The sequence below is a fragment of the Staurois parvus genome, unplaced genomic scaffold (assembly GCF_062004578.1).
Source record: "Staurois parvus isolate SC_StPar_1 unplaced genomic scaffold, SC_StPar_1.0 ptg000203l, whole genome shotgun sequence".
Lineage (NCBI taxonomy): Eukaryota > Metazoa > Chordata > Amphibia > Anura > Ranidae > Staurois > Staurois parvus.
The window spans coordinates 664382-691645 of record NW_028317999.1 but is presented as its reverse complement, the minus strand read 5'-3'; the positions used below and the strand labels follow the sequence as shown (position 1 = coordinate 691645).

Sequence of the window (27264 nt, the reverse complement as noted above, 5' to 3'; positions counted from 1 at the left end):
CAGAAAGTTCAGTAAGAAACCAGTCAACCTTTCTGCTCCACTCTTTCTGAAAAAATTAAAGTGTTACTAAACCCACAACAGTAAAATCAGTCTGTATGTGCAGTAAAACATGCTTGTTATACTCACCGTGGAACCTAAGGGGTTACTCCTGTGCATTGTGCAAAAAGGCTGTTTGATCCTGACTTCTCTGATCCTCCCCTTCTTCCAGTGTTCCCCTCTTATCTCCTGATAAGATATATTGTGTGGAGACACTCTGCACATGCTCAGTTTGGTGTGTATTGCTAGAGTTTTTTTTATCTTGGGAGAGTGCATGTGATAATCAGCACTGTCCAGGCAGAAGTCAGGGGTTCTGCATCCTCCTAGAGCAAAATGAAAACGTCTCCTACAAGCTTTAGCATGTGCTCTGCAGGACTCTGATAGAAGTCACAAAACTGCTCTAACTACTGATGAGAAAAGATATTTAGCAGTTTATATTTACTAAAATAATTGTATTTTCATGTTCTGTGTACTGTGCGAGACCAGATAATACAGGGTCCTTGGTTTAGTAATACTTTAATTTTAGCATAGCAAACAGACCCATGCATATATTTATTTCATCTGGGCCAACACAGAAAAGGAATTTTGCATGGTTCCACTTGCAATACCAAAATAAGGAATAAACTTATTTTTGGGTTCGTGATAGTAGTTTTAGCTCACCTCATGGTCATCTGACTGGTTACTCTTTCTGAAAAGCCCAAAATAGTATTTTCTATTTCACAGAAGCACGCATGGAGACATCTAGTGGCCGAACAAGAAAATGAAATGCAGTCCTGTAGTCATTTCTATTGTAGGTCTATTAGATTGTTAGTATAGTGTATCTTGTGGAAAAGAATTTTTGCAGTTAAATGATTGATTTGGACCCTGCAGGAGGTATTCAGATTTTCAGCACCGCTGTAACTTGTTAATTTGCACTCTTCATCCTGATAAAGCAGTGTTAGGCAGCCTTGATGAATCACTGGTGCTTCCAGTTAGTGTCATTACATCACACAGTGCCCTTCATTAGTCTCCTGAGTGTTCTTCTTCAGAGGTACGGTGCAGGGAGTGGGTTGATCAGATGTGATTATTATGCTAACCATGCACAGTATAAACCGCTGCTCTGTGACCTTATGTTTCATGAGCTAACGCCTTCCATTGTATGTGATTTACAGGAACCTTTACTGCAGGTGTATGATAATCTGCGTTTGATATAATGAATCGCAAAATCATTCACATTCCTTAGACTTATTTATCTGAGCTAGAGATTGTGTGCAACTGCTGAAATATAAAACTCTATCTGTTCCAGTAGGTTATGCATTGCACATTTACTTGCATTTTCTTCAATTAGCTTGTTATACATGATCGTTTTCTATAACAAGCTCATACAAATAGCAACTGCTGAAATCTATACTTCTCTCCATTTCAGTAGGTTATGTAGAACACGTTCAAATTGCCTTTTCTGCAATTAGATTGTAATGCATGATAGTCATTCTATTTTCTTTCTTCTTGCCTTCTCCAAAGCTGCCTTATTGTTTCAATGTTTCCTATGTGTCTGAAGGTGGAGGATGTTTGTCTATAACTAAAAGCTTACAGTGGATATAAAAAGTCTACACACCCCTGTTAAAATGTCAGGTTTCTGTGATGTAAAAAAATGAGACAAAGAAAAATCATTGCAGAACTTTTTCCACCTTTCCGTGTGACCTATAAACTGCACAACTTAATTGAGAAACAAACTGAAATCTTTTATTTTATTTTTTTTTTAGAGGGGGGGGAGTAAACAAAAAAACTAAAATTACGTGGTTGCATAAGTGTGCACACCCTTTTATAACTGGGGATGTAGCTGTGTTCAGAATTAAGCAATCACATTCAAAATCATGTTAAATAGGAGTCAGTACACACCTGCCATCATTTTAAAGTGCCTCTGATTAACCCCAAATAAAGTTTAGCTGTTCTAGTAGGTCTTTCCTGACATTTTCTTAGTTGCATCCTACAGTAAAAGCCATGGTCCGCAGAGGGCTTCCAAAGCATCAGAGAAGCATCTCATTGTTAATAGGTATCAGTCAGGAGAAGGGTACAAAAGAATTTCCAAGGCATTAGATATACCATGGAACACAGTGAAGACAGTCATCATCAAGTGGCGAAAATATGGCGCAACAGTGACATTACCAAAAACTGGACATCCCTCCAAAATTGATGAAAAGACGAGAAGAAAACTAGTCTGGAAAGCTGCCAAGAGGCCTACACCAACATTAAAGGAGCTGCAGGAATATCTGGCAAGTACTGGTTGTGTGGTACATGTGACAACAATCTCCCATATTCTTCATATGTCTGGGCTATGGGGCTAAAGTGGCAAAACAGAAGCCTTTTCTTACGAAGAAAAACATTCAAGCCTGGCTAAATTTTGCAAAAACACATCTGAAGTGTCCCAAAAGCATGTGGGAAAATGTGTTATGGTCTGATGAAACCAAGGTTGAACTTTTTGGCCATAACTTCAAAAGATATGTTTGGCGCCAAAACAACACTGCACATCACCAAAAGAACACCATACCCACAGTGAAGCATGGTGGTGGCAGCATCATGCTTTGGGGCTGTTTTAATTCAGCTGGAACTGGGGCCTTAATCAAGGTAGAGGGAATTATGAACAGTTCCAAATACCAGTCAATATTGGCACAAAACCTTCAGGCTTCTGCTAGAAAGCTGAACATGAAGAAGAACTTCATCTTTCAGCATGACAATGACCCAAAGCATACATCCAAATCAACAAAGGAATGGCTTCACCAGAAGATTAAAGTTTTGGAATGGCCCAACCAGAGCCCAGACCTGAATCCAACTGAAAATCTGTGGGGTGATGTGAAGAATGCAGGAGATGCCTTCGCAATCTGACAGATTTGGAGTGTTTTTGTAAGGAAGAGTGGGCAAATATTGCCAAGTCAAGCTGTGCCATGCCGATACTCATATCCAAAAAGACTGAGTGCTGGAATAAAATCAAAAGGTGCTTCAACAAAGTATTCGTTTAAGGGTGTGCACGCTTATTCAACCATATTATTTTATTTTTTAAATTTTGTTTCCCTCCACCTAAAAGATTTCAGTTTGTTGTTCAACTGAGTTGTACAGTTTATATGTCACATTAAAGGTGGAAAAAGTTCTGAAATGATTTATCTTTGTCTCATTTTTTTACATCACAGAAACCTGACATTTTAACAGGGGTGTGTAGACTTTTTATATCCACTGTATTTGTTTTATTTTTCTTGGATATGAAATATAAACCTGATTTTTTTTTTTTTCGTTTGAGCAGAGATCTGCTTTTTTCCCATTTATTGTATGAGGGTTTGAAACCAACTGATACATCAAAGAGCTAATTGTACTAATCCGCTACAACCAATCAGCTGTCCTCATTATTATTATGCCTGCCTATGAAAGGAGAAAAGCAATTAGTTCCTCTGGTTAACTTCATGTTATATTTATGCGTTTGCACATCATAGTGATCACCTTCATCTGCAGAAATGAATGTTAATATAGACCTCTATGAAATGACTGCCACAGTACATTTCACTATATAGGTAATGTTCCCAACACTGTTGCAAACAAACTAGAACAAAAAAAATACATATATGATGCAGTCTGTCAATGACAGTTTTATCAAAGTGGAACTATACTCTGCAAGATGCTTACCTCCACTTTTCAGCGATGCAAAGGTTACATTTATTTTAGGAACTTATATAGCGCTGTCAATTTACGCAGTGCTTTACATAGATATTGTACATTCACATCAGTTCTCTTCATGGTCATTGTCGGCTTCTTCCCTGACTACATACAGGTGCTGGGTATTCAGCCTCTTGATTGGCTGGTGGGGGGATGACATGATCCCATGCACGCGAACAAGAGTCGCAAGGCACTGCAGCAGTGTGTTGGGAATACGCATTCAGTGTACATTTAGTAGAAGACTGCAAGCAGGCACATAAGCGTTTTATTGCAGACAAGACATAGCATGTCTGTTCTGCATAGAAGAGCTGCATAGAAGCGCTGCTTGCTTGCACATTTTTAGTTCTAGGTTTAGTTGTTCCACTGTTGATCCTGCCAATAGATTTATTTTTAACTTTTTGTAACAGACCAAGCTGTCCTTCAAAAGTGACAGTACAGTTGGAACAAAGCATTCACCACTTACACAGGGCAGCCTTTATTCATATGGTTTAAACGTTTTTTTCTTTTCTTCAAAGGAAAACTAAAGCTGTTGCTGTACTGGCAGAAGAAGCAGTACAAGTAACCAGTCAGTTGTGCTACAGTGCTCATGTGCTAACAAGGAATATGCTAAACGTGGAAGAGGGCATAGTAACAGAGAGATGAACTCATCAGTCTGCTGTCCGTTCACAGGCTGGGAGACAAAATCTAAATCTCCTGGCTGGCTATGCTGTCTAGCACAGCTGTGTAAATTTCAGGAGTAAATAGACAGAAATCCGAATCTTTGGCAGGTAAAACAGCCCTCATATATGTAATTTATGTGTGTGTTTAGCTGTTTCCCTAGAGTTCTGATTAAAGCCTTGTTTATGCTTGTGGTACCCTCTGAAGAGAGTTCTGTAGTATATTTCTTTTTCAGGGCATGTTTGACATGTGATATGTCGTCTTCTCATCTGTTTTAACCTCTAAACCCCACATCATTGCATTGCAACCTCATGCAATGCATGGGGCATTTGAGGTGCACAGAATGTGTACACCCCACCATTCCTATAGCTGCTGTGTGGGGCTCAACTGCAAGAGCAAATGAGGTCACATACATTGAAACCCATTAATAAAGCTAAATTTATTGACCGTGTCTTTCTTAAATATATTTCTCAGATAATCGAGTTACCTAGTACAGTATCTCTCAAAATCTGGCTGATATATTACCCTAATAAAGTTAATTTAAATAGTGCCATCTGTACGCACTATGAGTTTTTGTTAATCGAGACGTGACTAGAAATGCATCTGCTAGGATAGGTTTTTTTCAGCTTCCCTGTGGATTCCTTTGTGCATTAACGTCGTATATAAGTGCACCTTTCTTACCATGTTTCATGTTACATCAATATATAACATGAAACATATTTCCTTACAGAATCCAAGCGTTTTCCTCCCCGCCTGCTACTGTCATTTTTTGTATTTGGCAAAGCTGTACATGACTCCACCCAGACAGCCAAGCTATTCATTTACAGGAATTCCAGCTGCCAGTGGAGCAGAAGAACCCACACCTCACTTTTAGTCCATTGATACTTCCTCTAGCCTTGGTACCGACCCATGGCTGCAAAAATAGTCTGCAGGAGTCAGAGCACTGCACCCACGATCCAATAATCGCAGTTCCTGTAAAAATAAATGCACATTTTTTTTCTTGAATCAATACTGATTGGGCAGCACAGTGGCTAAATGGTTAGCACTTCCGCCTGGCAGTACTAGGTTTGTTGGTTCGAATCCCAGCCACGGCACCACCTGCCTGGAGTTTGCATGTTCTCCCTGTGCCTGTGTGGGTTTCCTCTGGGTAATCCGGTTTCCTCCAAAGACATGCTGGTAGGTTAATTGGATCCTGTCTAAATTGGCCCTAATATGTGTATATATGAATGTAAGTTAGGGACCTTAGATTGTGCACCTCTTGAGGGTTAGGGACTGATGTGAATGTACAGTATATATGTGTAAAGCGCTGCGTAAAATTGACGGCGCTATATAAGTACCTGAAATAAATAATAATAATAAATTGATGCGTGTGTGTGTATATACACAGGTGTTAGACAAAAAATGGAAACACGATTTGCAGGTGTGAAAGTGACAACGTTTCACATTAAAAGTTACTTCTGCTGTGTGATGAGACACCTAGTTAACAGGTGGGAAACCTCACTTTCCTCATTCACTGTGTGTGCTGCTGGTGATACGGAGTCATTTCAGAGCTTACTGAGCTTCAAAGAGGGCAAATTGTTGGTGCTGCTTAGCTGGTGCCTCTGTGACTGAAGTTGTCAATTTATTTGCTGTGTCGCGAGGTACGGTATCAAAGGTTATGATGGCATATAAAGTTTTCATCTGATAAGCATACGTGTGGTCGACATGATAAACTGACCGAAAGAGACAACAGGACATTACACAAGATTATGACCCAGAATAAGAAAACAACTGCTGCAGAAGCGATTGCACAGCTCAATCTCAGTCCCGTGAACCATTTTAAAGTGGTTCTAAAGGCAGAATGTTTCTTACCTTGTGCAATCAGGTCCCCCAGCCCCCCTAAATACTTACCTAAACCTGATCTTGATCCAGTGATGTACATGAGAGCACAGGCATGCTTGGCTCTCTCTCTTCTCATTGGTTCAGAGATAGGAGGAGCCAGTGAGGAGTGAGCAGGGGACGGAGCCAAGTCATGTTCTGTGATACACAGAGCTGGCTTAGGAGAAAGCCTTCACAAGTGCCCCCATAGCAAGCGGCTTACTATGGGGGCACTTGGAAGGGGGTAGGATCCAGGAGCACTGGCAGGGAACCCAAGAAGAGGGGGATTGGGGCTGCTCTGTGCAAAAGAAACATTGCACAGAGCAGGTAACTATGCCGTGTTTTTTTTTTTTTTTTAAATGTTTGATCTTTTACAATCATCTTAATTCCCATCCAGATATCCTTTATTCTGAGATAGTTAGCATTAACACGTTATTGTCTACACAAATCATAGCCCGTAATACAGTAGACAGCTGATTATGATATGCTGTGAAACTGTTATATAAACTGAACCTCTTAGCAGATATTTTTGCTCTATCTGGCCAAACTGTACAAAGCAAGCACAGTCCTTACGTCATTTAGCGCTCAGTAGGGATGGCTGGCAGTCTCCATGGAAGAAACTGGGGTGGGTGGAGTCTGTGCCAGGTTGGGTACTACAGTCAGACATAAACCCCACCCCTTTAGCTTCAGCAAAGGGCACAGAAAGGGGTGTTTATTGTTTTGGTCTCGTACTGGCTGACACATCTGCTAATAAGAGTTACCCATATATTTTTATATTTAGCAGCATATCATTAACAGTTGCCAGTTATAGGGCTGAATTTGACGAACAAAATCAGTTTAATACATGTTCTTTGGCTAGTTTTCATTCTAACAATTATGTTCACATTTGCAATTTGTTAATTTTAATAAAGTACTACTAATAATAACAATATCAACAACCTGAAAATGTAGACTACTATGGTCACACAGCTTTACTTTGAGAGGGGGAGGGGCTGAAGAGACACACATAGGGGGTAATTAATTAGGACTATGGCAGCTGTTATCTTGGGCTTCAGTTGTGGTTTCCAGCTGATGCTGGTCCAAGTGTCTGTGTTGAAATGTAATGTGTTGCCCACACAGACTAGCAGAATGGAAATATATGCTGGGTTTTTTATGTTTCTATCTGTAATGAGCTTCCTGCAATGCATTTTGTCAAATTGGATAATTAGCCCATGACCTCTTTATTCTATAGTATGCAGCTGCTACTATAAAGTGGGAAGTGTGTACATTGTCTTTAGAACACAGCATCCAGTAAAGGTATCCCGTTGGCAAAAAAAGGTATTCACATTATCTAGTTATTGTTCGTTCTTTAGTTTTGATGGAAGTAAAGTCAATGCCACAGAAATATCTATTTTATTTGTCCATACTGAAATCTTTCACATTCTTTTGACGTTTAGAAACTACTCATTAAATTATAGCTCCACTGTCTGTAAAGAATATACATGAAATCACAACTGTGATATAAATACATTTTGTGTAATAGGTCAAAGAGAAATGCCAATGTCCAAAGTCTTTATTGTTCAACTGGTTACACCAGGCAGGGCAAACGGCAGTCAACGCATTTCAGGTGTCACACAATCCCCCTTCATCAGGGCTGGAGGAAAAATGATACATATAAAAATGTAGATAAACAGAATAGCTACTAAAAATACATGTGAATAAGATATAAAATAAAAATAATTATAATAAAAAATAAATAAAAAATAAATACATTCTTAGATTTGTTTTTTTACTTGGTGCTTCTGAGCTTTATAGTCTTACATTTACTGCTGTCTAAATAGAACTTTTTAAGGCTTCATGCACATTGTCATACAGGGGCCATACAGGGTGCAGAGCCTGTGTAATTACACTTCTGAGACCCACAACCCCATATACAGCCCCCCATTGAGGTGCATTTGAACAGGCAGCTGTACACTAGCAGGAATTTGTGTAAAGCATCCACTTGCGCACAGACTTATGCTCTGATCCAAGGTAGTATGCATTAAGAGCATATGTCAGTGCACATACAGATGCTTTACACAACCCCAGAATGTCATTGCACAAGCTATGTGCATTTTACGGCTCCTGTATGGTCATGTGCATAAAGCTTGGTATTGCATAGGTTGAAAGTCCAACTAGAATCACTTCTGTAACACACCATTTTAACAATTTAGATGTTTTTGGATGCATGTCTAAACTGACGATAAATATTTTAAATATTATTTGTATCTCTATATTTCACTTAATTTCCTTGGCTCCTACATTTGAGTCTCCAAAAAGGTAAAAGTTTAAGGTTTTGTGGTTGGCTTTAAACATTGACTAGTTTATACATACCTCCTGTTTTTGAAAATACATGTATGTGTTAATAGAATGTTGAACTTTTGCTCTTTAGGTATCAGAATCTGTTTGCTATAGTACTGCCTTAAATTGTATCTAAACCAAGAATAAACATTTAGTATATTGTAGCTTGTGAATTTTCAGGCTAGGTTCACACTTATACAGGTTCAGAACTATGTGTAAATTGCACACTTTTCCGTACCCACAAAAATGCTGCTGTTAGCAGACATATAGGGGTTCCAGTAATTCGTAATTGCACTCCTGCACATTGGAAACTGCAGTGCAGTTTTCTGTGCTGGGAAAGCATAGCAATTTGCGGTTTCCCTGTGGCTACTATTTTAGATGGGGCGCTGGGACCTTTTCCCTGGGCCTCTACAGGTACAGCAGCCCATTCAGATGAATGGGCTACTGTGCCTGTACAAATGTGGCCACAAGGAAATTGCCGAAGTATAAAAATCACTTCCTGTCCTAGGGTGGCTACACTCATACCTCCACTGTATCTACAGAGGAGCAGCATAGCATCCTTTGGACAGCAGCATTGTCAACCTGTGGAGTGGGTAATGTAGCTGCCAGGTAAAACAGCATTGACAGCAAGAGAGCAGTAATGGCAGCCACTATATTTCTCTCACAACAGCCTTATTAAGAGCTAAACTATGCCAACTGAGTGCCAGTTTTATAGAATGGCTAATACAGTCAACTGTATTAGCATTTAATTCATGGGGCATCAAAATGATTTCATATTATAGATTTTGTGCTTTATAGTTGTCAATAGGAAACCTATGTTTAGACCAGGGGTGGGCAAACTTTTTGACTTGAGGGCCGCAATGGGTTCATATATTGGACCCGGGGGCCAGACCAAGAGTAGATGAATGATGTGTATGTGTCATCCATAGTAAGTATAGTAATATTCCCCCATAGTAAGCATAGTAATTAATCCCCCATATAGTAATTCATCCCCCATAGTAATTCATCCCCCATATAGTAATTCATCCCCCATATAGTAATTCATCCCCCATAGTAATTCATCCCCCATAGTAATTCATCCCCCATATAGTAATTCACCCCCCCCTATAGTAATTCATCCCCCATAGTAATTCATCCCCCATATAGTAATTCACCCCCCCTATAGTAATTCATCCCCCATAGTAATTCATCCCCCATATAGTAATTCATCCCCCATATAGTAATTCATCCCCCATAGTAATTCATCCCCCATATAGTAATTCATCCCCCATATAGTAATTCATCCCCCATAGTAATTCATCCCCCATATAGTAATTCATCCCCCATATAGTAATTCATCCCCCATAGTAATTCATCCCCCATAGTAATTCATCCCCCATATAGTAATTCACCCCCCCTATAGTAATTCATCCCCCCTATAGTAATTCATTCCCCATATTAATTCATCCCCCATATTAATTCATCCCTCATATAGTATTTCATCCCCCATAGTACTATTCTCCCCCCAAGTAGTAAGCCGAGTCCCCCCTGTGTCAATTTACTTACCTTTGCTCCGCGCGTTCCTCTCGTCGTGTTCCCGCGCCGTTCCGGTCTTCAGGGCGGACTGTGAGAGGAGCCTAGCTCCCCTCACGTTCGTCACGCTGCCCCGCCTACACACATCCTGACAGCCAATGTATCACGCTCCGCGGGCCGGATTAAAAGGTCCGCCGGGCCGTATACGGCCCGCGGGCCGTAGTTTGCCCATTGCTGGTTTAGACTGTATAAAGGGTCTTCCACTTCTGTTGTATGGCTATCTGAGAATCTATTCTCCAGTGTTTGGATTAATAGCTAGATGGCCTTGTGCTACTGCCTACACAAAAAAAAACAAAAAGTGCACAATATTAAAAGGCAAGGTTTTGGGCCACAAGGTCATCCAGACGAATGATGTAGCTGAATAATTCCCAATATAATAAAATGTAACAAAATATAACATTTTTAAAACGTTTGGCTGAAGTCAAGGAATGTCCCTTTTAGACATCACAAGCAGAGCTCTATATACAGAAAAAGTGGAATCCAAATGTTATATTATGAAATTTATTATGCTAGTGTATCCACACATTATACTATTTTAGATGTATGGATTTGCAGTTCAGATCTCGCGATGCCTGTATTTTTGCTTCTTGTCTGTCCCCAACTATTCTGTTGAATAAATAAAGAAAATAAAAGATATGGGCTTGTATAACTAGACAGCTATATTTTGGTTAAAAGAGAAGCAGAGCCAAAGCTGTTTTGGCTCTACTTCTCCTGTGGGTGACAGGATGCACCTCCGTTCTGCACTCCTGTGATGCAGTGTCAGCTGATACTAATAAGCAGGTCCAGGCTCAGGAGAGATCACAACTTTAATGGCTGGACCGGCCACTGGCCCAGCCCTAGCCAGCTGTTCCCACCCCCTCCAAAACCCAGCGCTCACTGAAGGGGCAGAGCAGAGAACCAGAAACACTCACTATTGCCTTCTCAGTGAAGACCAAGAACTGAGCTATCAGCGGTCTTTGATCACTCATCTCAGTGTAGAGGCAGGGGTGGGACAGATGCTGCATCTACCTAGGTGAGTATAATTGTTTTTTTCTTTAATCTCGAACTTCTCTTTTCTCACCTTTAATGAGAGTATTCCATATATAAATTCCTATTGAATAGCTGTGTACCAAGCTATCCAGCAAAAGTGACCATTGCAGGAGTTCAGACATGCGCAAGAGCAGGAGTTTAGTCGTCCTGGCTCATTGTACCTTCTAAATAAGATTGTGAACAGGCAAGTAAGTTTTTGTCTTATTGCAGAAGAGATAATGCATGTCTCTTCTCCAAAAAAGTTCCTTCTTGCTTGCAGTTTTTGAGTTTTACACTTTAGTTCCACTTTAATGGTAGATATCGTGAATCACATATGTTTTTTTTTTTATTTTGCCCATAGTTCCGCTTTCACATCAGTGTCAGCAGAAAGAATGTTTCAATTTTTCCCCAACTAGACAGAGCTGTTCATAAAACTTTAAGTGCTCTCATTGAGGCTAGAATTTGTCTGTCATTTGGCCCTTATTCTATTCGGTCTCATAAGTGCAAATCTCTTACTGACTTAGCACAATTGCAGGAGTCTGGTAACTGCTATAACTAGAATGGGAAGTTTCCACATAATGAGACATTTTATGCTGTAAATTCTATAGAGCAAGCTGTGCGGCCTTCTGGAGTAGAAATTGCATGCAGTAATATATTACTGTCGCAGTAATTGCTAGCATTGTGAAATTGTTTGCCCTTTTCTTAGATTAATAACAATGGCAAGAAATAATGGCAGCCAATCAAAAGTATATAATGTTGAATGTAGGACTATTGCTTGTCTGACTTGCTGTGTCTGTTTCCACACAGTGCACCTAGTAGATATATGGAATGTTATAGAAGCCCTTCGGGAAAACTCATTAAACAACCTTGACCCCAACGTTGAGCTGAATGTGGCACGATTGGAGGCTGTGTTATCAACGGTATTTTACCAGCTCAATAAGAGAATGCCAACCACTCACCAGATCAACGTGGAACAGTCCATCAGCCTGTTGTTAAATTTTCTGTTGGCTGCTTATGATCCGTAAGTGTGTTTTCAAGTGTTTGTATTGCACCTGTGGGTTTTTTTTTTAATGTACACATTAGCCTGTCAAACATGCATGCTTGCTTACATTAGTTACACTTTATTATGGTGGTGTCTACTGCCCTCATGGTGGACCTAAAGTGATAAATTGAGCTTTACCTAGGCATTTGGTCAAATGCAGTCTGTTGAATGGGTGGGTTGGAACTCAGATTGACTTATTTCCCCTTCAGCAGAGTTCATTGACTACTGTAGGATCCTAGATGAGCGTTTTCTTCCAGGTGTTTTGGAAAACACTATTGGACCCCAGAGGTGAAATCATTGCCAGATAACTCCCCCCTTATTTTTTTTACCTTTTCTGCATTGGTCATGTCAAAACATTTTTCAAGAAATGATAAGTGAATGGAATGTAGTACGAATGATTCTTTGTTTCCCCCTATAAAAAAATCCTTGTTCCCATGTACAAGTAGAACCATTTGCCAAAGTGATTAAAAAAAGGCCTCCCAAAAGAATTTTATATAAAACAGTTATGGTGCATTTTCACGTGCAATGTTGTCTGGCATAGCTACTAAGACTCAAGATCAGCATATCAAAAAAGACGTAATGTAAATCATTAGCATATGTAGTCACTTTATTTAGCTGAAATAATCAGAAAATTATGCTTTATTAACATTACAGAACTGTCTTTTTGGTATTTTCCATGAATACAATTGTTTATCAGCATAACTGAATATTCCATTGATTTGTAATCCATAGAGAAGGACATGGTAAAATAACAGTCTTTGCTGTCAAAATGGTTTTGGCCACACTGTGTGGAGGGAAAATAATGGACAAGCTTAGATGTGAGTATAACATTATGTTTCAAGTTTTTTTTATGTTTTTTTTTTAATACAATATGTACAGTAGTATACACAATTACATTTCTGTGGCAAACCACCATGTTGAAGGTAGTAATCTAATAATTATTCACTTTGTTCGGTGCAGTTTGGTAACCTTTATACACTATAGTGATGCCATTCTATACACTGAGATGTAGGTACTTAAATATAACTAAAAGCAAAACACTAGAGTGTTGAAGGATTATCATTCAGTTTTTATTGCTGTCTGTGCCCCCATTAAGCAGATTAACCCTCTCTATTTGTCCTGTTTACCATTATCATTAAAAGTGAAAGTAAAAGAAAAGCCCACATTTTGGGTTGTCCCTAGAAAAGTAATAGAGGGGAAATCTTCCAGTTGGGACACTAGTTCTGAAGACCTGGAGGTCCCCAAGGAATTATCCTAAATTGCAGCGATTTCTTCTCATCAACTATTTGGCTATGGGACAGGAAGCAAAGGGAAATCTCCATAATGGTATATCGTTGGGTAAGAGAAAAAAATCTGACGGAGGTTATAACCCTCCCTTGTTCTATCCGAAATGAAAAAAAAAATTTGCCTATAGTTCTACTTGAAATTTGGAGAGCTCTGACACCTTCCCCTGTTGCCACTGACAAGTTACATACTCAGATCTTCACTGTGCGACCTGATCAGCACTGCACAGATTCCTTTTGAGAAACCTCCATCCAGTTCCTGTCCTCCCTGGGAATGTGTGCCATGATCTACATTTATACCAATGTACTTTCACTGACACGGAGCAAGCATTTGAAGAGTGAAGCCTTCATCTTCATGTTTGTTCTAGATTAGCGATTCGCAAAGTATTGAAACCATTAGATCATCATGACCACCAAGGAATTAGCATTTTCAGAAGGACAGAAGCTGCAGCCATCAAATATCTCCAAGTGTATTTGTATTTGCAAAGCATTCATTGATTTTTTATTTGAATGCCCAACAATACCTGTTTTCTTGTAAGCAGCTTTTGTATAATTTAAGACGGCCATAGATGGCCTGAAAATCTGGCCGAATTTCGACCCATCTATGGCTATTTGATCTCTCTTGAACGGGAATGTTGGAGAATTTTCATTTGATGCTGCAGCTCTGATCAATGTATTGTGGCAGCGGAGAATAGAATGTGTTGGAATTCAATAGTACGGTGGGGAGGATTCCTTTGTCCACCTCTACTTACTGTATGTAGATGGGGGAATGCGTTTTTCTTTTAATCAGTCTCTCTCTCTCTATCTCTATTTCTCTATCTATCTATCTATCTATGTATCTATCTATTTATCTATCTATCTATCTATCTATCTATGGCCAGCTTTACTAATCCAAAAATGGTTCTATCCCTGCAAGAAGGGGGAAGGGTTTATGTCCCCTCTCTGAGTCATTCATGTGTGTGTTATCTCATCTCCTGCTATTCAGCTCTATTCACAGTATAAGCTATTCAGGCTACTGACTGACTAGACATGAAGCTTTAGCCCAGAGACTGCTATTCACAAGCTGCAAGGGATACAATATGAATATAATAAACAATATTTGAAATGTGTTCTTCTAGTCTTAGTGTACTGGTGCCAAGTGGGAAAACTGCCTTTTTCAGCTTATATGCCTTGTGTAGCTGTGGTGTCTTGTACTGTTGGCTAGCCAGTTGACTGGGGTAGATGAGGGACAGCAAAGAACAGTTGCTTTGGGCCCCCACGGGGGTGGGGGGGGGGCAACAAATACAGCCTAGCAACTCTGATTGTTTATCACTACATTGATTGTGTCAGTGACATACAAGAATGATTCTCACTTTGATTCCATTTAATTATTTTATTTTTGTCATTTTGTGGTGCGATACTACTTCCTACTGTTATTCATTCTGATGAATGATCTTACATTATGCCTAGCATACAAACTAATTTATGTTCTGTTTAATCCTCTTCCAGATATTTTCTCCTTGATCTCGGACTCAAGTGGGGTAATGGTTTATGGAAAATATGACCTGTTTCTTAGGGAGGTGCTCAAACTGCCAACTGCTGTGTTTGAAGGTCCTTCATTTGGTTATACAGAGCAATCTGCGAAATCTTGTTTCTCACAGCAGGTACAGTAAATAACATTGTTATTGTATAAGATTAAACTGAGCAGTTTAATAAACAATAAACTATGTACAGCACTAACAAATCTATTCTTTAATAAATAATGATATAAAAAATGTCAAAGTTCATAAAGAAATGTGCACCTAAAGTATGCTGAAGTCCCCACCCAGGGACGCAATGAATAAGGTCAGAGTTTACAGAGTGACGTCATCACACCCTCCTTGCTCGGCTGTGGTGAGCGAGCAGTAGTTATCTTTTATGGAAGTGAATGCGTATGATGTTACATTCTGCCGCTCTATAGTTTTATGTGAGGAGATTTGATGGTTTGGTAATGTTTAATAAAATGTCTTAAACTGAAAATGGTAGACGGGACGTTTGAGGGGCATTTGAGGAGTTTATTCAAATAACCTGTGAATGGGCTGGGAGGAAATAATTTGGCAAAATCCCAGTTTCAGTTAAGGGCAGAGGCATGAAGCTACGTTCTGTCCATATCATATATTGCCTGTTTTGATCTTTTACAAATCTGAAGTTAGTTCCAAGGTGAGCAGATTAACAAATAGGTCATGAGGTGGTTTTCGATTAGTCATTCACAAATCTATAAGTGGAAGATCACTATTGACTTTTGGTGCACATTACATAGAGAGATTAACCCCTTTCTGCAGACAGTATGCAGATATGCTGCCCCAGAGAAGTGAGTCTTTATCCATGAGGCTGCATATAATAATGAAAAAAAAATAGCGAGGTTTGATCTAGGTCAGTTCCAGGGTTAGTGTTAGGGTCAGGGTAAGGATCAAAGTGTTGTGATGTGTTAGTGCGGGGTCAAAGCAGACGATGGGGAGGCATTATACCACCTCACCACCTCTAAAACGATCTCTGAAGAGTGATCCAAATACTGACCACTCATCAGAGAGCAAAGCACATGTGAATGAACCCTTAATTTTTCTTTATTTTGTAGAATTTCTTTTTACTTTTTTTTTTTTTGTAGAATCTTTTTTTTTTACTTAACTGGGGGGGGGGGCTTGGTTAAAATATCAGGGGGTCTAAACAGACCCCTAATGTCTGACTTTTGAGACAGAGAAAGGAAATTGAGATATAAATTCCTGAATTTTTCTCTGCAGCCTCAGCTATACCGGACAGTGCTCTGTGCTGAGCAACTTCTAGTTCATTCACAAACTGAAGCATAGTAAACACCTCTTACTATGCTTCAGTAATGAATAGACACAGGAGTGATCAGTACTGATCTCACTGTATTCATTCAGGAAAAAAAGGCCAGTAAATACATCTGGCAGCTGCCAGCAGGAATGAGGAAAGCAAGAAGCTCTCTAGGAGGGTGGGGGGCACACAGCGGGGCTCACACAGTAGGGAGGTGGGGGCACAGATACATGAATGGATTACCCTGCAGTGCAGCTGGGGAGAGGAGGAGAAGCCACCAGCACTGCAGGGGGAACTGCAATAGGAGCAATAAGGCAGTGCAGCCTTCCTTTGTGCTCCCTTTTGAACTGATGGTGCCCAGGCCTGGTAAGGGAGGGCCGGCTACACTGCTTTATCAGAGTCCTTGGTTGTGGTACTCGGTTACTTGGGGTGCCACAGTCCGGTCTGAATAATGTGTCCAGGTTTCACATGATCTAAAACCCGGACTGCCTGGGTGATTCCTGGACAGGTTGCACCCTGTTCTCTAACCCATCTTCACTCTATCCAAAACAAAGTTCTGGCTTGAATTTTGCTTAAAGTAAAGATTATTTGATTGAACTAAGGTACAGAATCAAGTGTATATAAAGCCAAAACCTTTTTATTTTGTTTTGGATGGAGGATGGGGAAAGATTAGAACCTTGTTTAGGTTCCTATTGGTGTCTGGGCCCTGCTTGGAAGATACAGCATCACCATTTGCCCTGCTGAATATGGTCCCCGGGACAGAAAGTAATGCAAAGTCCAAATTTTTACAGTTGTCACCAGAAATGAAGTTGAGGATGAATTTACCTAATGAGACACATTTTAGATGACAAGAGTCTGAGTCTGAGAGTAGAGTTGTTCTCGCTTTGTAGAGACAAAACAGGAAGCAAAGGGAAATCTCTCAATTTGAACTTCAAACAAAAAAAAGTCTGATAGGGATTTTAACCATTACCCACTCTAATAAAAAGTAAAAAAATGTTTTGGCTTTTGAAATGCTATAAGGCCTTTGCAACATACCTTTAAAGAAAGCAAATGTATATGTAAAATTTTATTAGCCTTACACAAATGTAGATGTTTATTTAGAATGGGAATGCTTAAACTCCTATATAGGAGTCTTATGTACTGTATATAATAAGAGTCCTATGATATCCTAACAGGCATTGCTACAGGGAAGGTTTTCAGTGAAACAATTGTAACTTCTTTTAATAATTTATATGTTTCATTAAAATAGTTAAAAGGCTTTAGGCTAAAATTAAATATTCTATAACGTGTTATTTGCTATAACAATAGTTCTCTTCAGTCATGAGAATGTTGTCATTGTCATTGACTCTCATTGCTAAAAACAACAGTTGTATACAGGCAGTTGTGATAGCTTAGTGAGTTGCGCCTTTCATGCTTAAACAAAGAAAGCTAACTTGTATGTCGATTAGCATTTTTGTCCTTTAGGGCCATTTGGTGTGCCTGTAGGTGTACAGATGTGCAAAGATATGAAAGGAAAGATAATTGTGTAATTTGTCACTACATGCGATGCAGGAGTAATAAATATCTCTATTCTTATATGGAAGTAAATATTAATTGTCACATTTTAATTCCAGGATGGTGTTAGAACTATAAACCTTGCCTCATTCAGAAGTATGACATTCTGTAGAGATTCAATGTGTTTAATAGATTGTTCTTTACTGGCTTTGTTGATTTATTATATATTCTGTTTTTTATCATGGGCATACATCATTACTTTCACTCTCATGAAGGTATACTGTATGATTTGGTTTGAGAACCCAGTATAATCCTTACCTTTGTTTCTTAATCTGGGATAGAAAAATTATAATTTGCATCTAGTTGCTACTGATAAAATAGATTTTTACTTAAACTGGCCATAGATCTCAGCAAGGGGGATTCCTCCATCTACCTCATTTTTGTGAATGGACAAAACTGTTTTTTTTTTTTGGTTTTTTTCCCCTCTGGCTGAAGGAGAAAATAGTAGTAATAGGAAAACTTAAGTTTACGTAATCCTTTAAAGAATAAATTCACCTTACAAGTTACACCTATATTCGGGATGTAACATGTTACGAACAGACCTCTAAAAATGTGCGTTTTTTTCTTTTTTTGTTAAAAGGTGAACGTATCTTGTAAGTAATTCTCTTTACCCAGATTAATTCTCTACAAAAAACTTATACTCACCTGTCCTTGTTTGTGTGACCCCCTGGGAGCAACACAGTCACCACTGCAAAATCTCCTGGATGGGTAGCTGCTTCTGCACATAAATGGATAAGCTACCTGGCACTTGTGTAACACAATAAAGATCTGGCAAGAGTGAGGACTAATGAGTATAGGACTTTGGGAGGATGCTGGGTGGGAAAGGAGAACAGTTAAAGTATAACTGTACTAAAAGGCTTTTTTTAACTCTTAAAATTGTAACTACGGTAACTGTTACAAGACATTTTTTTTACCTCTTAACAGAAAAAAGTTACCTTGAATTCTTTCTTGGATACACTTATGTCTGACCCACCACCTCAGTGTCTTGTCTGGTTACCTCTCCTGCATCGACTGGCGAATGTAGAAAATGGTAAGTAACAACTGAACGAGCAGCAAATTTTTCCATTGTTTTCCAAATTTTGTAACTGCTTAGCATGTTATCACACAATTGATACTGATTTTCTGGACAGTGGTTTGAACTTTCTTTTTTTTTTACACCATACCTTTTTATTTATTTATTTTTTATTATTATTATTATCAGATGGGAAAAGCTTTACAATAATGTTTGTTTTTTTTTAAAACACATTTTCTTACAGCAGGAGTCTAGGTTAAAAAAAGGGTCAACACTCACACCCTCCTTCCTCCCTGAGGTCATCCCAACATGTTTTTTGTGCTAGGGATCTCCTCCCTCGATAACTTCACAGGTCCTTGTCTTTTCATCCATTGCACTGACTGTCACGCAATGATGTGTAAGCACTGATCAGTGCAGCAATACTGTGAACTCAAGCTATGTGACACAGGAGACGGATCTATGATAGCTTAAGCTCAAAGGAAGTGGGTGATTGATACTTATTCAGCTCTGAAGATTTCCAACATTAAATGTGTAAATAAAATTGCTGCTGCTCCAGGTTAAAGGTGAATTTTGCAGCAAAAGCTGATTTTTGATTTTGACTTTTACTAGGCTAATTATTTTAATATCTTCGAAGCTGGAGTTTATCTTTAAATTTCTTCTGAAAATTTTGTAAACCATAATTTTTTGCTTCCCAGATACAGTTTTAAGCATCTCATTCTGTTTGTTATAAATTCAGGTATGACAAACTTAAATGTGTTACTCACATGTGTTGATTACTTGGCTCAAAATAAGGTCATAATGTAGTTCTTTTTAATTTTGTGTATAGGTGCGTATGCTATGGAAAGGCTCACCACTGTTAAAACAAGTATTCTGCTAAATGCAATCTATTTAGTGGGCATTGTTTTACTCTCAGCAACCCAGTTCATCAGAATACCTTATTTATTTTTTTGTGTGAGTGCCTTTAGAGTGATAAAGAAACAAACAAATGAAGCAATTGGTGTGACATTGCCTTAAGAACAGTCATGACCTATAGGCGCAAGTGCCGTAATTAGGGCATCTTGCGCCAAGGTACTCCTGTTATTCTGCTCTGACTTCAGTCAACTGAAATGCAGTTGGTTCATAAAGTATTTCTAAACCTAAGAACAAAAATTGAAAGCATTGCAGGATACCGGTTCTTAGATGTAATGGCTGCATTAGACTTCTTTTTTCAAAACTTTTTCCTTAATTTTAACCTGGTAGTCCTTCTGTTAAGTCACTTAATTGACCTAGTGTACTAAGCAGTGTTGTCACCGTAGGACCAGGAGTGTATTGGGACTACATAACAGTCAGTTAGAACTACATAGCATCTTCCTCTCTTCTCCATAACTTGGGAAGGTAATTTGTAGTCCACTGACATAGCAGGGAAGAATTCTAACTGCTAACAGTCCAGAGGAATAAGATACAGGAGATTATTACCTCACAAGATTTCTGGCCTGGTGAACAGCTTTTTTTTATACTTTACAAACATATATAATAAATCACTTTCAATGGTATATTTAACAAACCAAAAGAGAACAAATGCTTAAAGCTTAAAGCGAAGCTCCAGCCAAATAGGGAAGTTTCACTTTAAGGACTCCTAGACCATTAAGGATTGGCGCCTTTGGGGAGCAGGGGACAAGAACGGGTACTCGATTTTGACAGGTATTCACCACGGCCGCCTACGCAGTTGGAAGTGGAAGGTCTCCTCTTTCCCTCCCCTGAAGTCATCCGGGACACACGACAGGTCCCAGAAGACTGTGGGACCATTCACAATGCACAACACTGTTTCCACATGCACAGTGCATATAGGCCTAACATAGGGGCCTGCACCTAGAATTCATGTTATATTTTTTCTTCCTGCAAAGCAACAGGCACACAAGTTGAATTCTTTGCAGGATTTCTACCAAAAAAAAATATCCTGATTTCAAAATAGAGGAGAGTTTTTTAATCAGCTGACAATGGCAAGGTCTGACCTATAGAATGTCCTTGATGACTGTTTACTTGAGTGATATGTGTATACGAATAGGACAAATATGCCTATTAACATATCTATCCAATTTATTTTCTCTTCTTAGTCTTCCACCCAGTTGAGTGTTCCTATTGCCACAGTGAGAGCATGATGGGTTTCCGTTATCGCTGCCAGCAGTGTCACAATTACCAGCTCTGTCAGGATTGCTTTTGGAGGGGACATGCCAGTGGTTCCCATAGCAACCAGCACCAAATGAAAGAGTACACATCATGGGTAAGAGAGGGCTCACAGGATTCTGAGCTACACCACAGAAGAGACACACAGGAGGGGATTAACCCAGAAAAATAGGGGAACCGGCATTCTATATACTGTATTTGTTGAGGGGAGATTATCACTCCGACAATTGATCATTTATCAACCAGCTGAGGTTTGTGTACAGTTAGATGGATTAAGAGTGAGTATTTCACATTGCTTCTTTGTTGAGTTTGCCTAAATGTGTAGTACTTGAAGATTTAGGCTAAAATTCAGTAGTAGGGATACTAGATCATTTTGCCTTTTTGTTGTTTTATTGCTGTTTAGCAGTTGAAAAGTAGAGTGGAAGCTTGGTATTGTAAAGTTACCGCCATGTTTTCAAAATCTTATTAGCGCCACCAAATATCTGAATGTGGTTTTACGAATGGAATATTTTAGAAGACAATATGATAGTAGCAAGTTGAAAAGTTGTACAGGAATACCATAGAAGGAAAATGACAGTTGTCAGTTTTGTCCTTCTTATCACTAAATCTGGCAGCTAACATAGTAAGGGTTGTATTTTCATATAATTATCAATTGTCTAATTTGAATACTTTTACATGCATATTTTTTAATATACATCTCCTTCACATACTAAACATTTTCCATTTTTGTTGGAAGTAGTTCTTTGATAACCGCTTTTCTTGTTTGCTTTTATTATCGATAATCATTTTAAGTTCTTTAAAATATTTTTTTTTTATCTTATGGGGAACAATTCACTACAAGTGTGTAAACCAGTAATATATTATATTTACATAGGTAGATGAGCGCTGCCTTATGTATCCAGAATACAATCAGTCTCAATAAATCAATATGGTGACACCATCAATAGTCCATAAAATTAGTGCAAACTGTGCAGTTTCTTAATAGTGCCCATGCTTATTCGTATTATGTCAATCCATAAACTATGCTCCCCGCCTGTGGTTCCACTCATTCACCAACTCCAGTGAACTCTTAATGCTAAGTAAGAGTCTATTGAGCTTGTTAAGAAGGTCCCGGTTCTGCTGGTACTTGTAGTCCACCTCAGTACGAATATGCTTTTCATTCAACAGGATCATCCAACTCAGCAATCACTCAATGTGGATACACATGTGTAATAAGTAAAGGTAGGGGGCCATATAGTGTAATTCCATGTATTGATAAAAACAAGCAAGCATAAAATGCCGAACTGGAAGTGATGTACTGATGTGCACTTCACCAGCCAGAAATGACGTCACTGCGGCCGACAACTGACGCATTCAGGTACCTCTAAAGACGTCCAGTGGGAGGGACAAAAATGCGTCAGTGTGAGGCGTGGTGACATCATATCCGACTGGTGGAGCGCACGGCGGTGGTGCGTCACTTCCGGTTTGGCATTTTATGCTTGGAATCGTTCTGTTTAATGTGAGTGCAAGGTATTTTTGATTTATTCATTTATCTATTTATTTATTTTATTGATGTTTGGTTGGTTTGTTTTTGAGTCACTTATTGAGGTATACTAATACTGCTTGGTGCACACAGTCACCAAATAATTTTATACCTAAGCGCAGGTTAAAGTGTTGTTTTCTAGTGTATTAAAGGTAGCTTTTAAATGAGCTTGTCTAACTGTGTTGACAAATGTGAATGCTGACCATATTATTGGTTTCAAAACAAAAGCTTATATCCTGCGCTTAGGATTAGTGAAAATTATGTTATAAATCCCCTTGTTCAAAAAATGTAATAAAATAAATAACACCAAATACATATAAATAAATAATGGCTGCTGCTACTACTTTCGGTGTTTTCTCTCAAAATTATATAAACTTAGGTAGATGAGCGCTACCTTAAATATCCAGAATACACTCAAAATCTCAAAAAATCTATATGGTGACACCATCAATAGTCCATAAAATTAGTGCAAACTCTGCAGTCTCTTAATAGTGTCTGTGCTTATTCTTCCTATTAAAGTGTCTACTCATAAATTGTGCTCCCCGCCAGTGGTCCCACTCACTCACTGACTCACCTTTAATACACTGGTAGCAGAATTTGTGGTGACCATTTATTTTTAAACAAGAAAAAAACATACTGAGACTGTACAGTGAAAACCTTTATCGTAATCTTGTTAATTATTAAAGATGAACATTATATAATACCAAAAAACCCCAAAAGCTAGGGTCTTGATTGCACACGCGTTCAAAATGCGAGTGGAAGCCACACACTGGAATCAAAGAGTGCCTGCCGGCGCCATTGAGCACGAAAGTATTCTTAGGACATCGCCATGGTTCCCCACATGCCTTTATTTTTTATTTTTTGTTCTTTACAGAAATCTCCAGCAAAGAAGCTTACTAATGCACTTAGCAAGTCTTTAAGCTGTGCTTCCAGTCGCGAGCCTCTGCACCCAATGTTTCCCGATCAGCCGGAGAAGCCTCTAAACCTGGCTCACATTGTGTGAGTATCACACCTGTCAGCTTTCCAGATACGTTCCTTCCATTAAAAGTTGTAGGTGAACTTCTGCACATTCTAAAAGTTTTATAAAGTCATGAACTAGGGTTTTTATTCAGGGGCAGCAGTTCCGTACGTTGCTGTGTATTGTATGTGCTGTGCATTGTGTGTAGCCTTCAATGCTTGCCTGAAAACAGATTGCAACAAGCCTTTTGTATTAAATATCTTTTATGCTGCCGAGCAACATGTTCACAGCAAGGTCACAAGTGAATAAAATCCGTTTGTATGTTGTGGCATTACACATTTCTATCGTTATTCTTTAATGTTAGAGGGGGCTATGGGCTACAGTACAAACAAAAGGCACCATTTTATTTTAGAGTACATAAGAACGATATGGTGGATTTATTTAAAATACACTTAATCCTAGAAAGCCAGAAACTGATGATTTAGCAGTAGATATGTTTAAAGGTGGACTCTAGCTAACTAGCACTAGCAGAGGTATGGCTATGTTATTAGTGGATCATTGCAGTTCTAAATCAGCCACCACTAAGCTGACCTGCAGATGTAGGAAATTAACTGAGTGTCAAATATATGATACTGCAATGCAGAACTGCAGTTTGGGATTGTTGGCTGCCATTTTCCTGGCCAGGAAAAAGCTACATTTTTTGCAAGTTCAGTTAAACAAAATAAGTATGTTGTACAACTCAAATTGATAAGTATACCAATCTCCGGCTCTCTGCTCTGCTCCTCAGGCTCTGAGGTCTCAGCACAGGAGCCAGGTGAGCTCTTATTGAGAGGTCAGAGTGGGCATCTATGCAAAACAAAGTTGCAAGTAAGAGAACCAAAGAAATGATGATAAAGACACAGAGCCTGGGTTCCGTGAGATGGGGTGTCTCGAGGCAGAAGCATGTACAGGCAGTTTGGCATTTTGTGTTTGCTGGAAAGTGAAAGGAGACCAAGAAGAACAGTGGTGCTGCTGACAAGGGCTTGTCATTTTTCAGTTGTTTGCTTTGTGAAGTTGAAACTCCTGCGTGGGCAAACCTAGGGTTATCCCTAGGATTAGTGTTACACTTACCTTTAGGCTTAGGGCTACCATTAGAGTTCCCTTTAAGGTTAGGGCTACTATTAAAGTTACCTTTAGGGCTAGTGCTACCATTGGAGTTCCCTTTTAGGGTTAGGGATACCATTAGTGTTCCCTTTAGGATTAGGGCTACCATTAGAGTTCCCCTTAGGTTCAGGTTTAACATTAGGATTATGGAAGTTGAACACTGAGAGTCTATTAAACATGCTGCTAAAATGTTCACTCATGCGTTGCTTTGAAAGACTGACATAACTTTTCAGTAAAGCCCAGTACACACACACTGAAATTTGACTGGTTCAGCCGGAACCGGCTGAATTTTGATATGTGTGTACCACTGTCTGTTCAACAGAAGCGAGTCTATCATGCTGCAAAACTAGCATTCGATCAGCACTTGTAGCCATTAGGCCCTGTCAGAATACAGTTGCATGGCAGGGGAGATCCCTGCATCAACATCACTTGTGTTGATGTAGGGTTCTGTCAGTTTTTTTATTCTACCCACAGAAAAAAAAACTGTACATACATGCCCAGCTTTACTTTGCTGCTTACAGGAGTCATACATGTGTAGGCACGTGCTTGGATTATATATTGGGATTCGTGACTATCCTCTAACAATACAAAAATTTTACAAATAGCCGGGGATGCTTTCCAGTTAATGTTTTGTTACCATTAGTAATGGTGGTCAGTTATATGAAATATATTGTGAATGGGAATTGTATTAATCTGGCAGAACCTATAATTACCTTCACTTACTGGGAAATAAGGGGGTTTCCAGCTCTATGCCATCTTTGGAATATGTCAAGTTCCAGTGATAGAATTTTGTGTGGAACTGTTCATCCCAGCACTGCAGTAATCTTGCTTACAAAGGGAAGATTTGGAGTGAGGACTGCAGCATAGTGTTCTTTAATCACAGTGTTGTAATTTGTTTTTAACTGGGGGATGTTTATATGGATTCCAAATTGAATGGCTGTTTCAGCCAGCCACTGACCACCAACACTTCTGACCTAAGTGTTTATTGTCTCAGGTGTTGGTTGCTAGCTGTTTTTTGGAGTTCTTCTTTAAGGGCCCATTCACACTAGAATGCAGTGTGGGAAACCTGCGTTCCCGCACGTTTTCCCGCATTGCATTTGAATCGCACTGGCCTTGCAATCTGCAGCAGGGGTCAGTGCAAAGTGAATGACACTCCAAATGCAAGTCCAGATGCACTGTGGTTGCCCGCAGCAGCATGCACTGGATAGCATTTTACAAAAGTATCATGCGATCTTCTTGCAAGGTGTTTCAAAAAGTAGTGCATGGACTACTTTTGGTACAATGTGATTTCAGCCCTTTCAAAATTAATGGACTAAAATCACACTGCACAGAACTGCACGTGAACAGGAATTGCACTAGCGTGAATGGGCCCTAAGGTAGACACATGTATTAGAAGAATTTCATGTTTTTAAAAATGGTTGCGCTAAGTGTTGTACCAATTCTGTTAGAGTTTTATTAAACCTTTAAGACCCTCCGACTGTTATAGCAATCTGTCCACACTCACCATTTAGAGCAGTGTGCTGTGCATACCATTTTTCTGCAGATAGTAATTTTTTGGAAAAAATGTTCATGTTTAGGTGGCTGAAGTATGACATTGCTCTCACTTGTTGCAGCCAATTTATGATATTGCTCTGAAAATGCCACTGCAAATGCCACAGAGAGTTTTCAGCCAGACAGATCAGTAAAATGCAAGAGTCAGCAGGAATAAAGCATGCATATGTAATAAGAAAATATGGCTGGTCTGATGTACATACAAGGAGGTGCCCATGAGTCTTTGGCTTTCGCTTCTTCCCCATGTCACAGAAAAATCATACCTACAGAGGATATAAAAATTCTACACACCCTGGGATTTTGAGTTGTAAAAAAACAAATCAAACCAAGATAAATCACTGAATTTTTTTCCACCTTTAATGTGACCTATAATATGTCCAATTCAATAAAAAACATAACAGTAATGTAGTTGCAAATATACACACCCTGAAACTAATACTTTGTTGAAGCACTTTTTGATTTAATGACAGCATTCAGTCTTTCCGGGTATGAGTCTATCAGCACGGCACATCTCGCCTTGGGAATCTTTGCCCATTCTTCCTTGCAAAAGTGGTACACATTTGTCACATTGTAAGGGCATCTGCTGTGAACAGCCATCTTTAAGTCACCCCTAGATATTCTAATAGATGTAGGTCTGGGCTCTAGTTGGGCCATTCCAAAACGTTGATTTTCTGGTGAAGCCATTCTTTTGTTGATTTGGAAGTATGCTTTGGGTCGTTGTCATGCTGAAAGGTGAAATTCCTCTTCTTCAGCTTTTTAGCAAAGTCCTCAAGGTTCTCTGCTGAAATTGACTGATGTTTGGAACTATTCATAAATCCCTCCACCTTGACTAAAACCCCAGATCTAGCAGAAGAAAAATAGCCCCAAAGCATAATACCGTCAGCACCATGTTTCATTGTGGGTATGGTAGTTTTTCGGGGATGCACAGTTTTGGTTTTACGCCAAACATACTTTATAGAATTATGGTCCAAAAGTTCATTCTTGGTCTTATCAGACCATAATGCATTTTCCCAAATGCTTTTGGCAGACGTAATGTAGATTTTTGCAAAATGTAACTGGGCTTGTATGTTTTTCTCAGTAAGAGAAGGCTTCTGTTCTGCCACCCTAATCCACAGC

General features: G+C 39.2%; 1 protein-coding gene across 27 annotated transcripts in view; it reads left to right on the top strand.

Moving 5' to 3' along the window:
• DTNA (dystrobrevin alpha) overlaps nucleotides 1-27264 on the top strand; it is a 339219-nt gene that overhangs the window by 221072 nt on the left and 90883 nt on the right. For all 27 annotated transcript variants that reach the window (XM_089678322.1, XM_089678323.1, XM_089678320.1 and 24 more), the window contains 6 exons: nucleotides 11938-12151; nucleotides 12905-12990; nucleotides 14944-15098; nucleotides 18724-18829; nucleotides 20905-21071; nucleotides 23371-23495. In XM_089678322.1, coding sequence (XP_089534448.1) covers nucleotides 11938-12151; nucleotides 12905-12990; nucleotides 14944-15098; nucleotides 18724-18829; nucleotides 20905-21071; nucleotides 23371-23495 — 853 coding nt within the window. The remainder of the gene's footprint in view (nucleotides 1-11937; nucleotides 12152-12904; nucleotides 12991-14943; nucleotides 15099-18723; nucleotides 18830-20904; nucleotides 21072-23370; nucleotides 23496-27264) is intronic.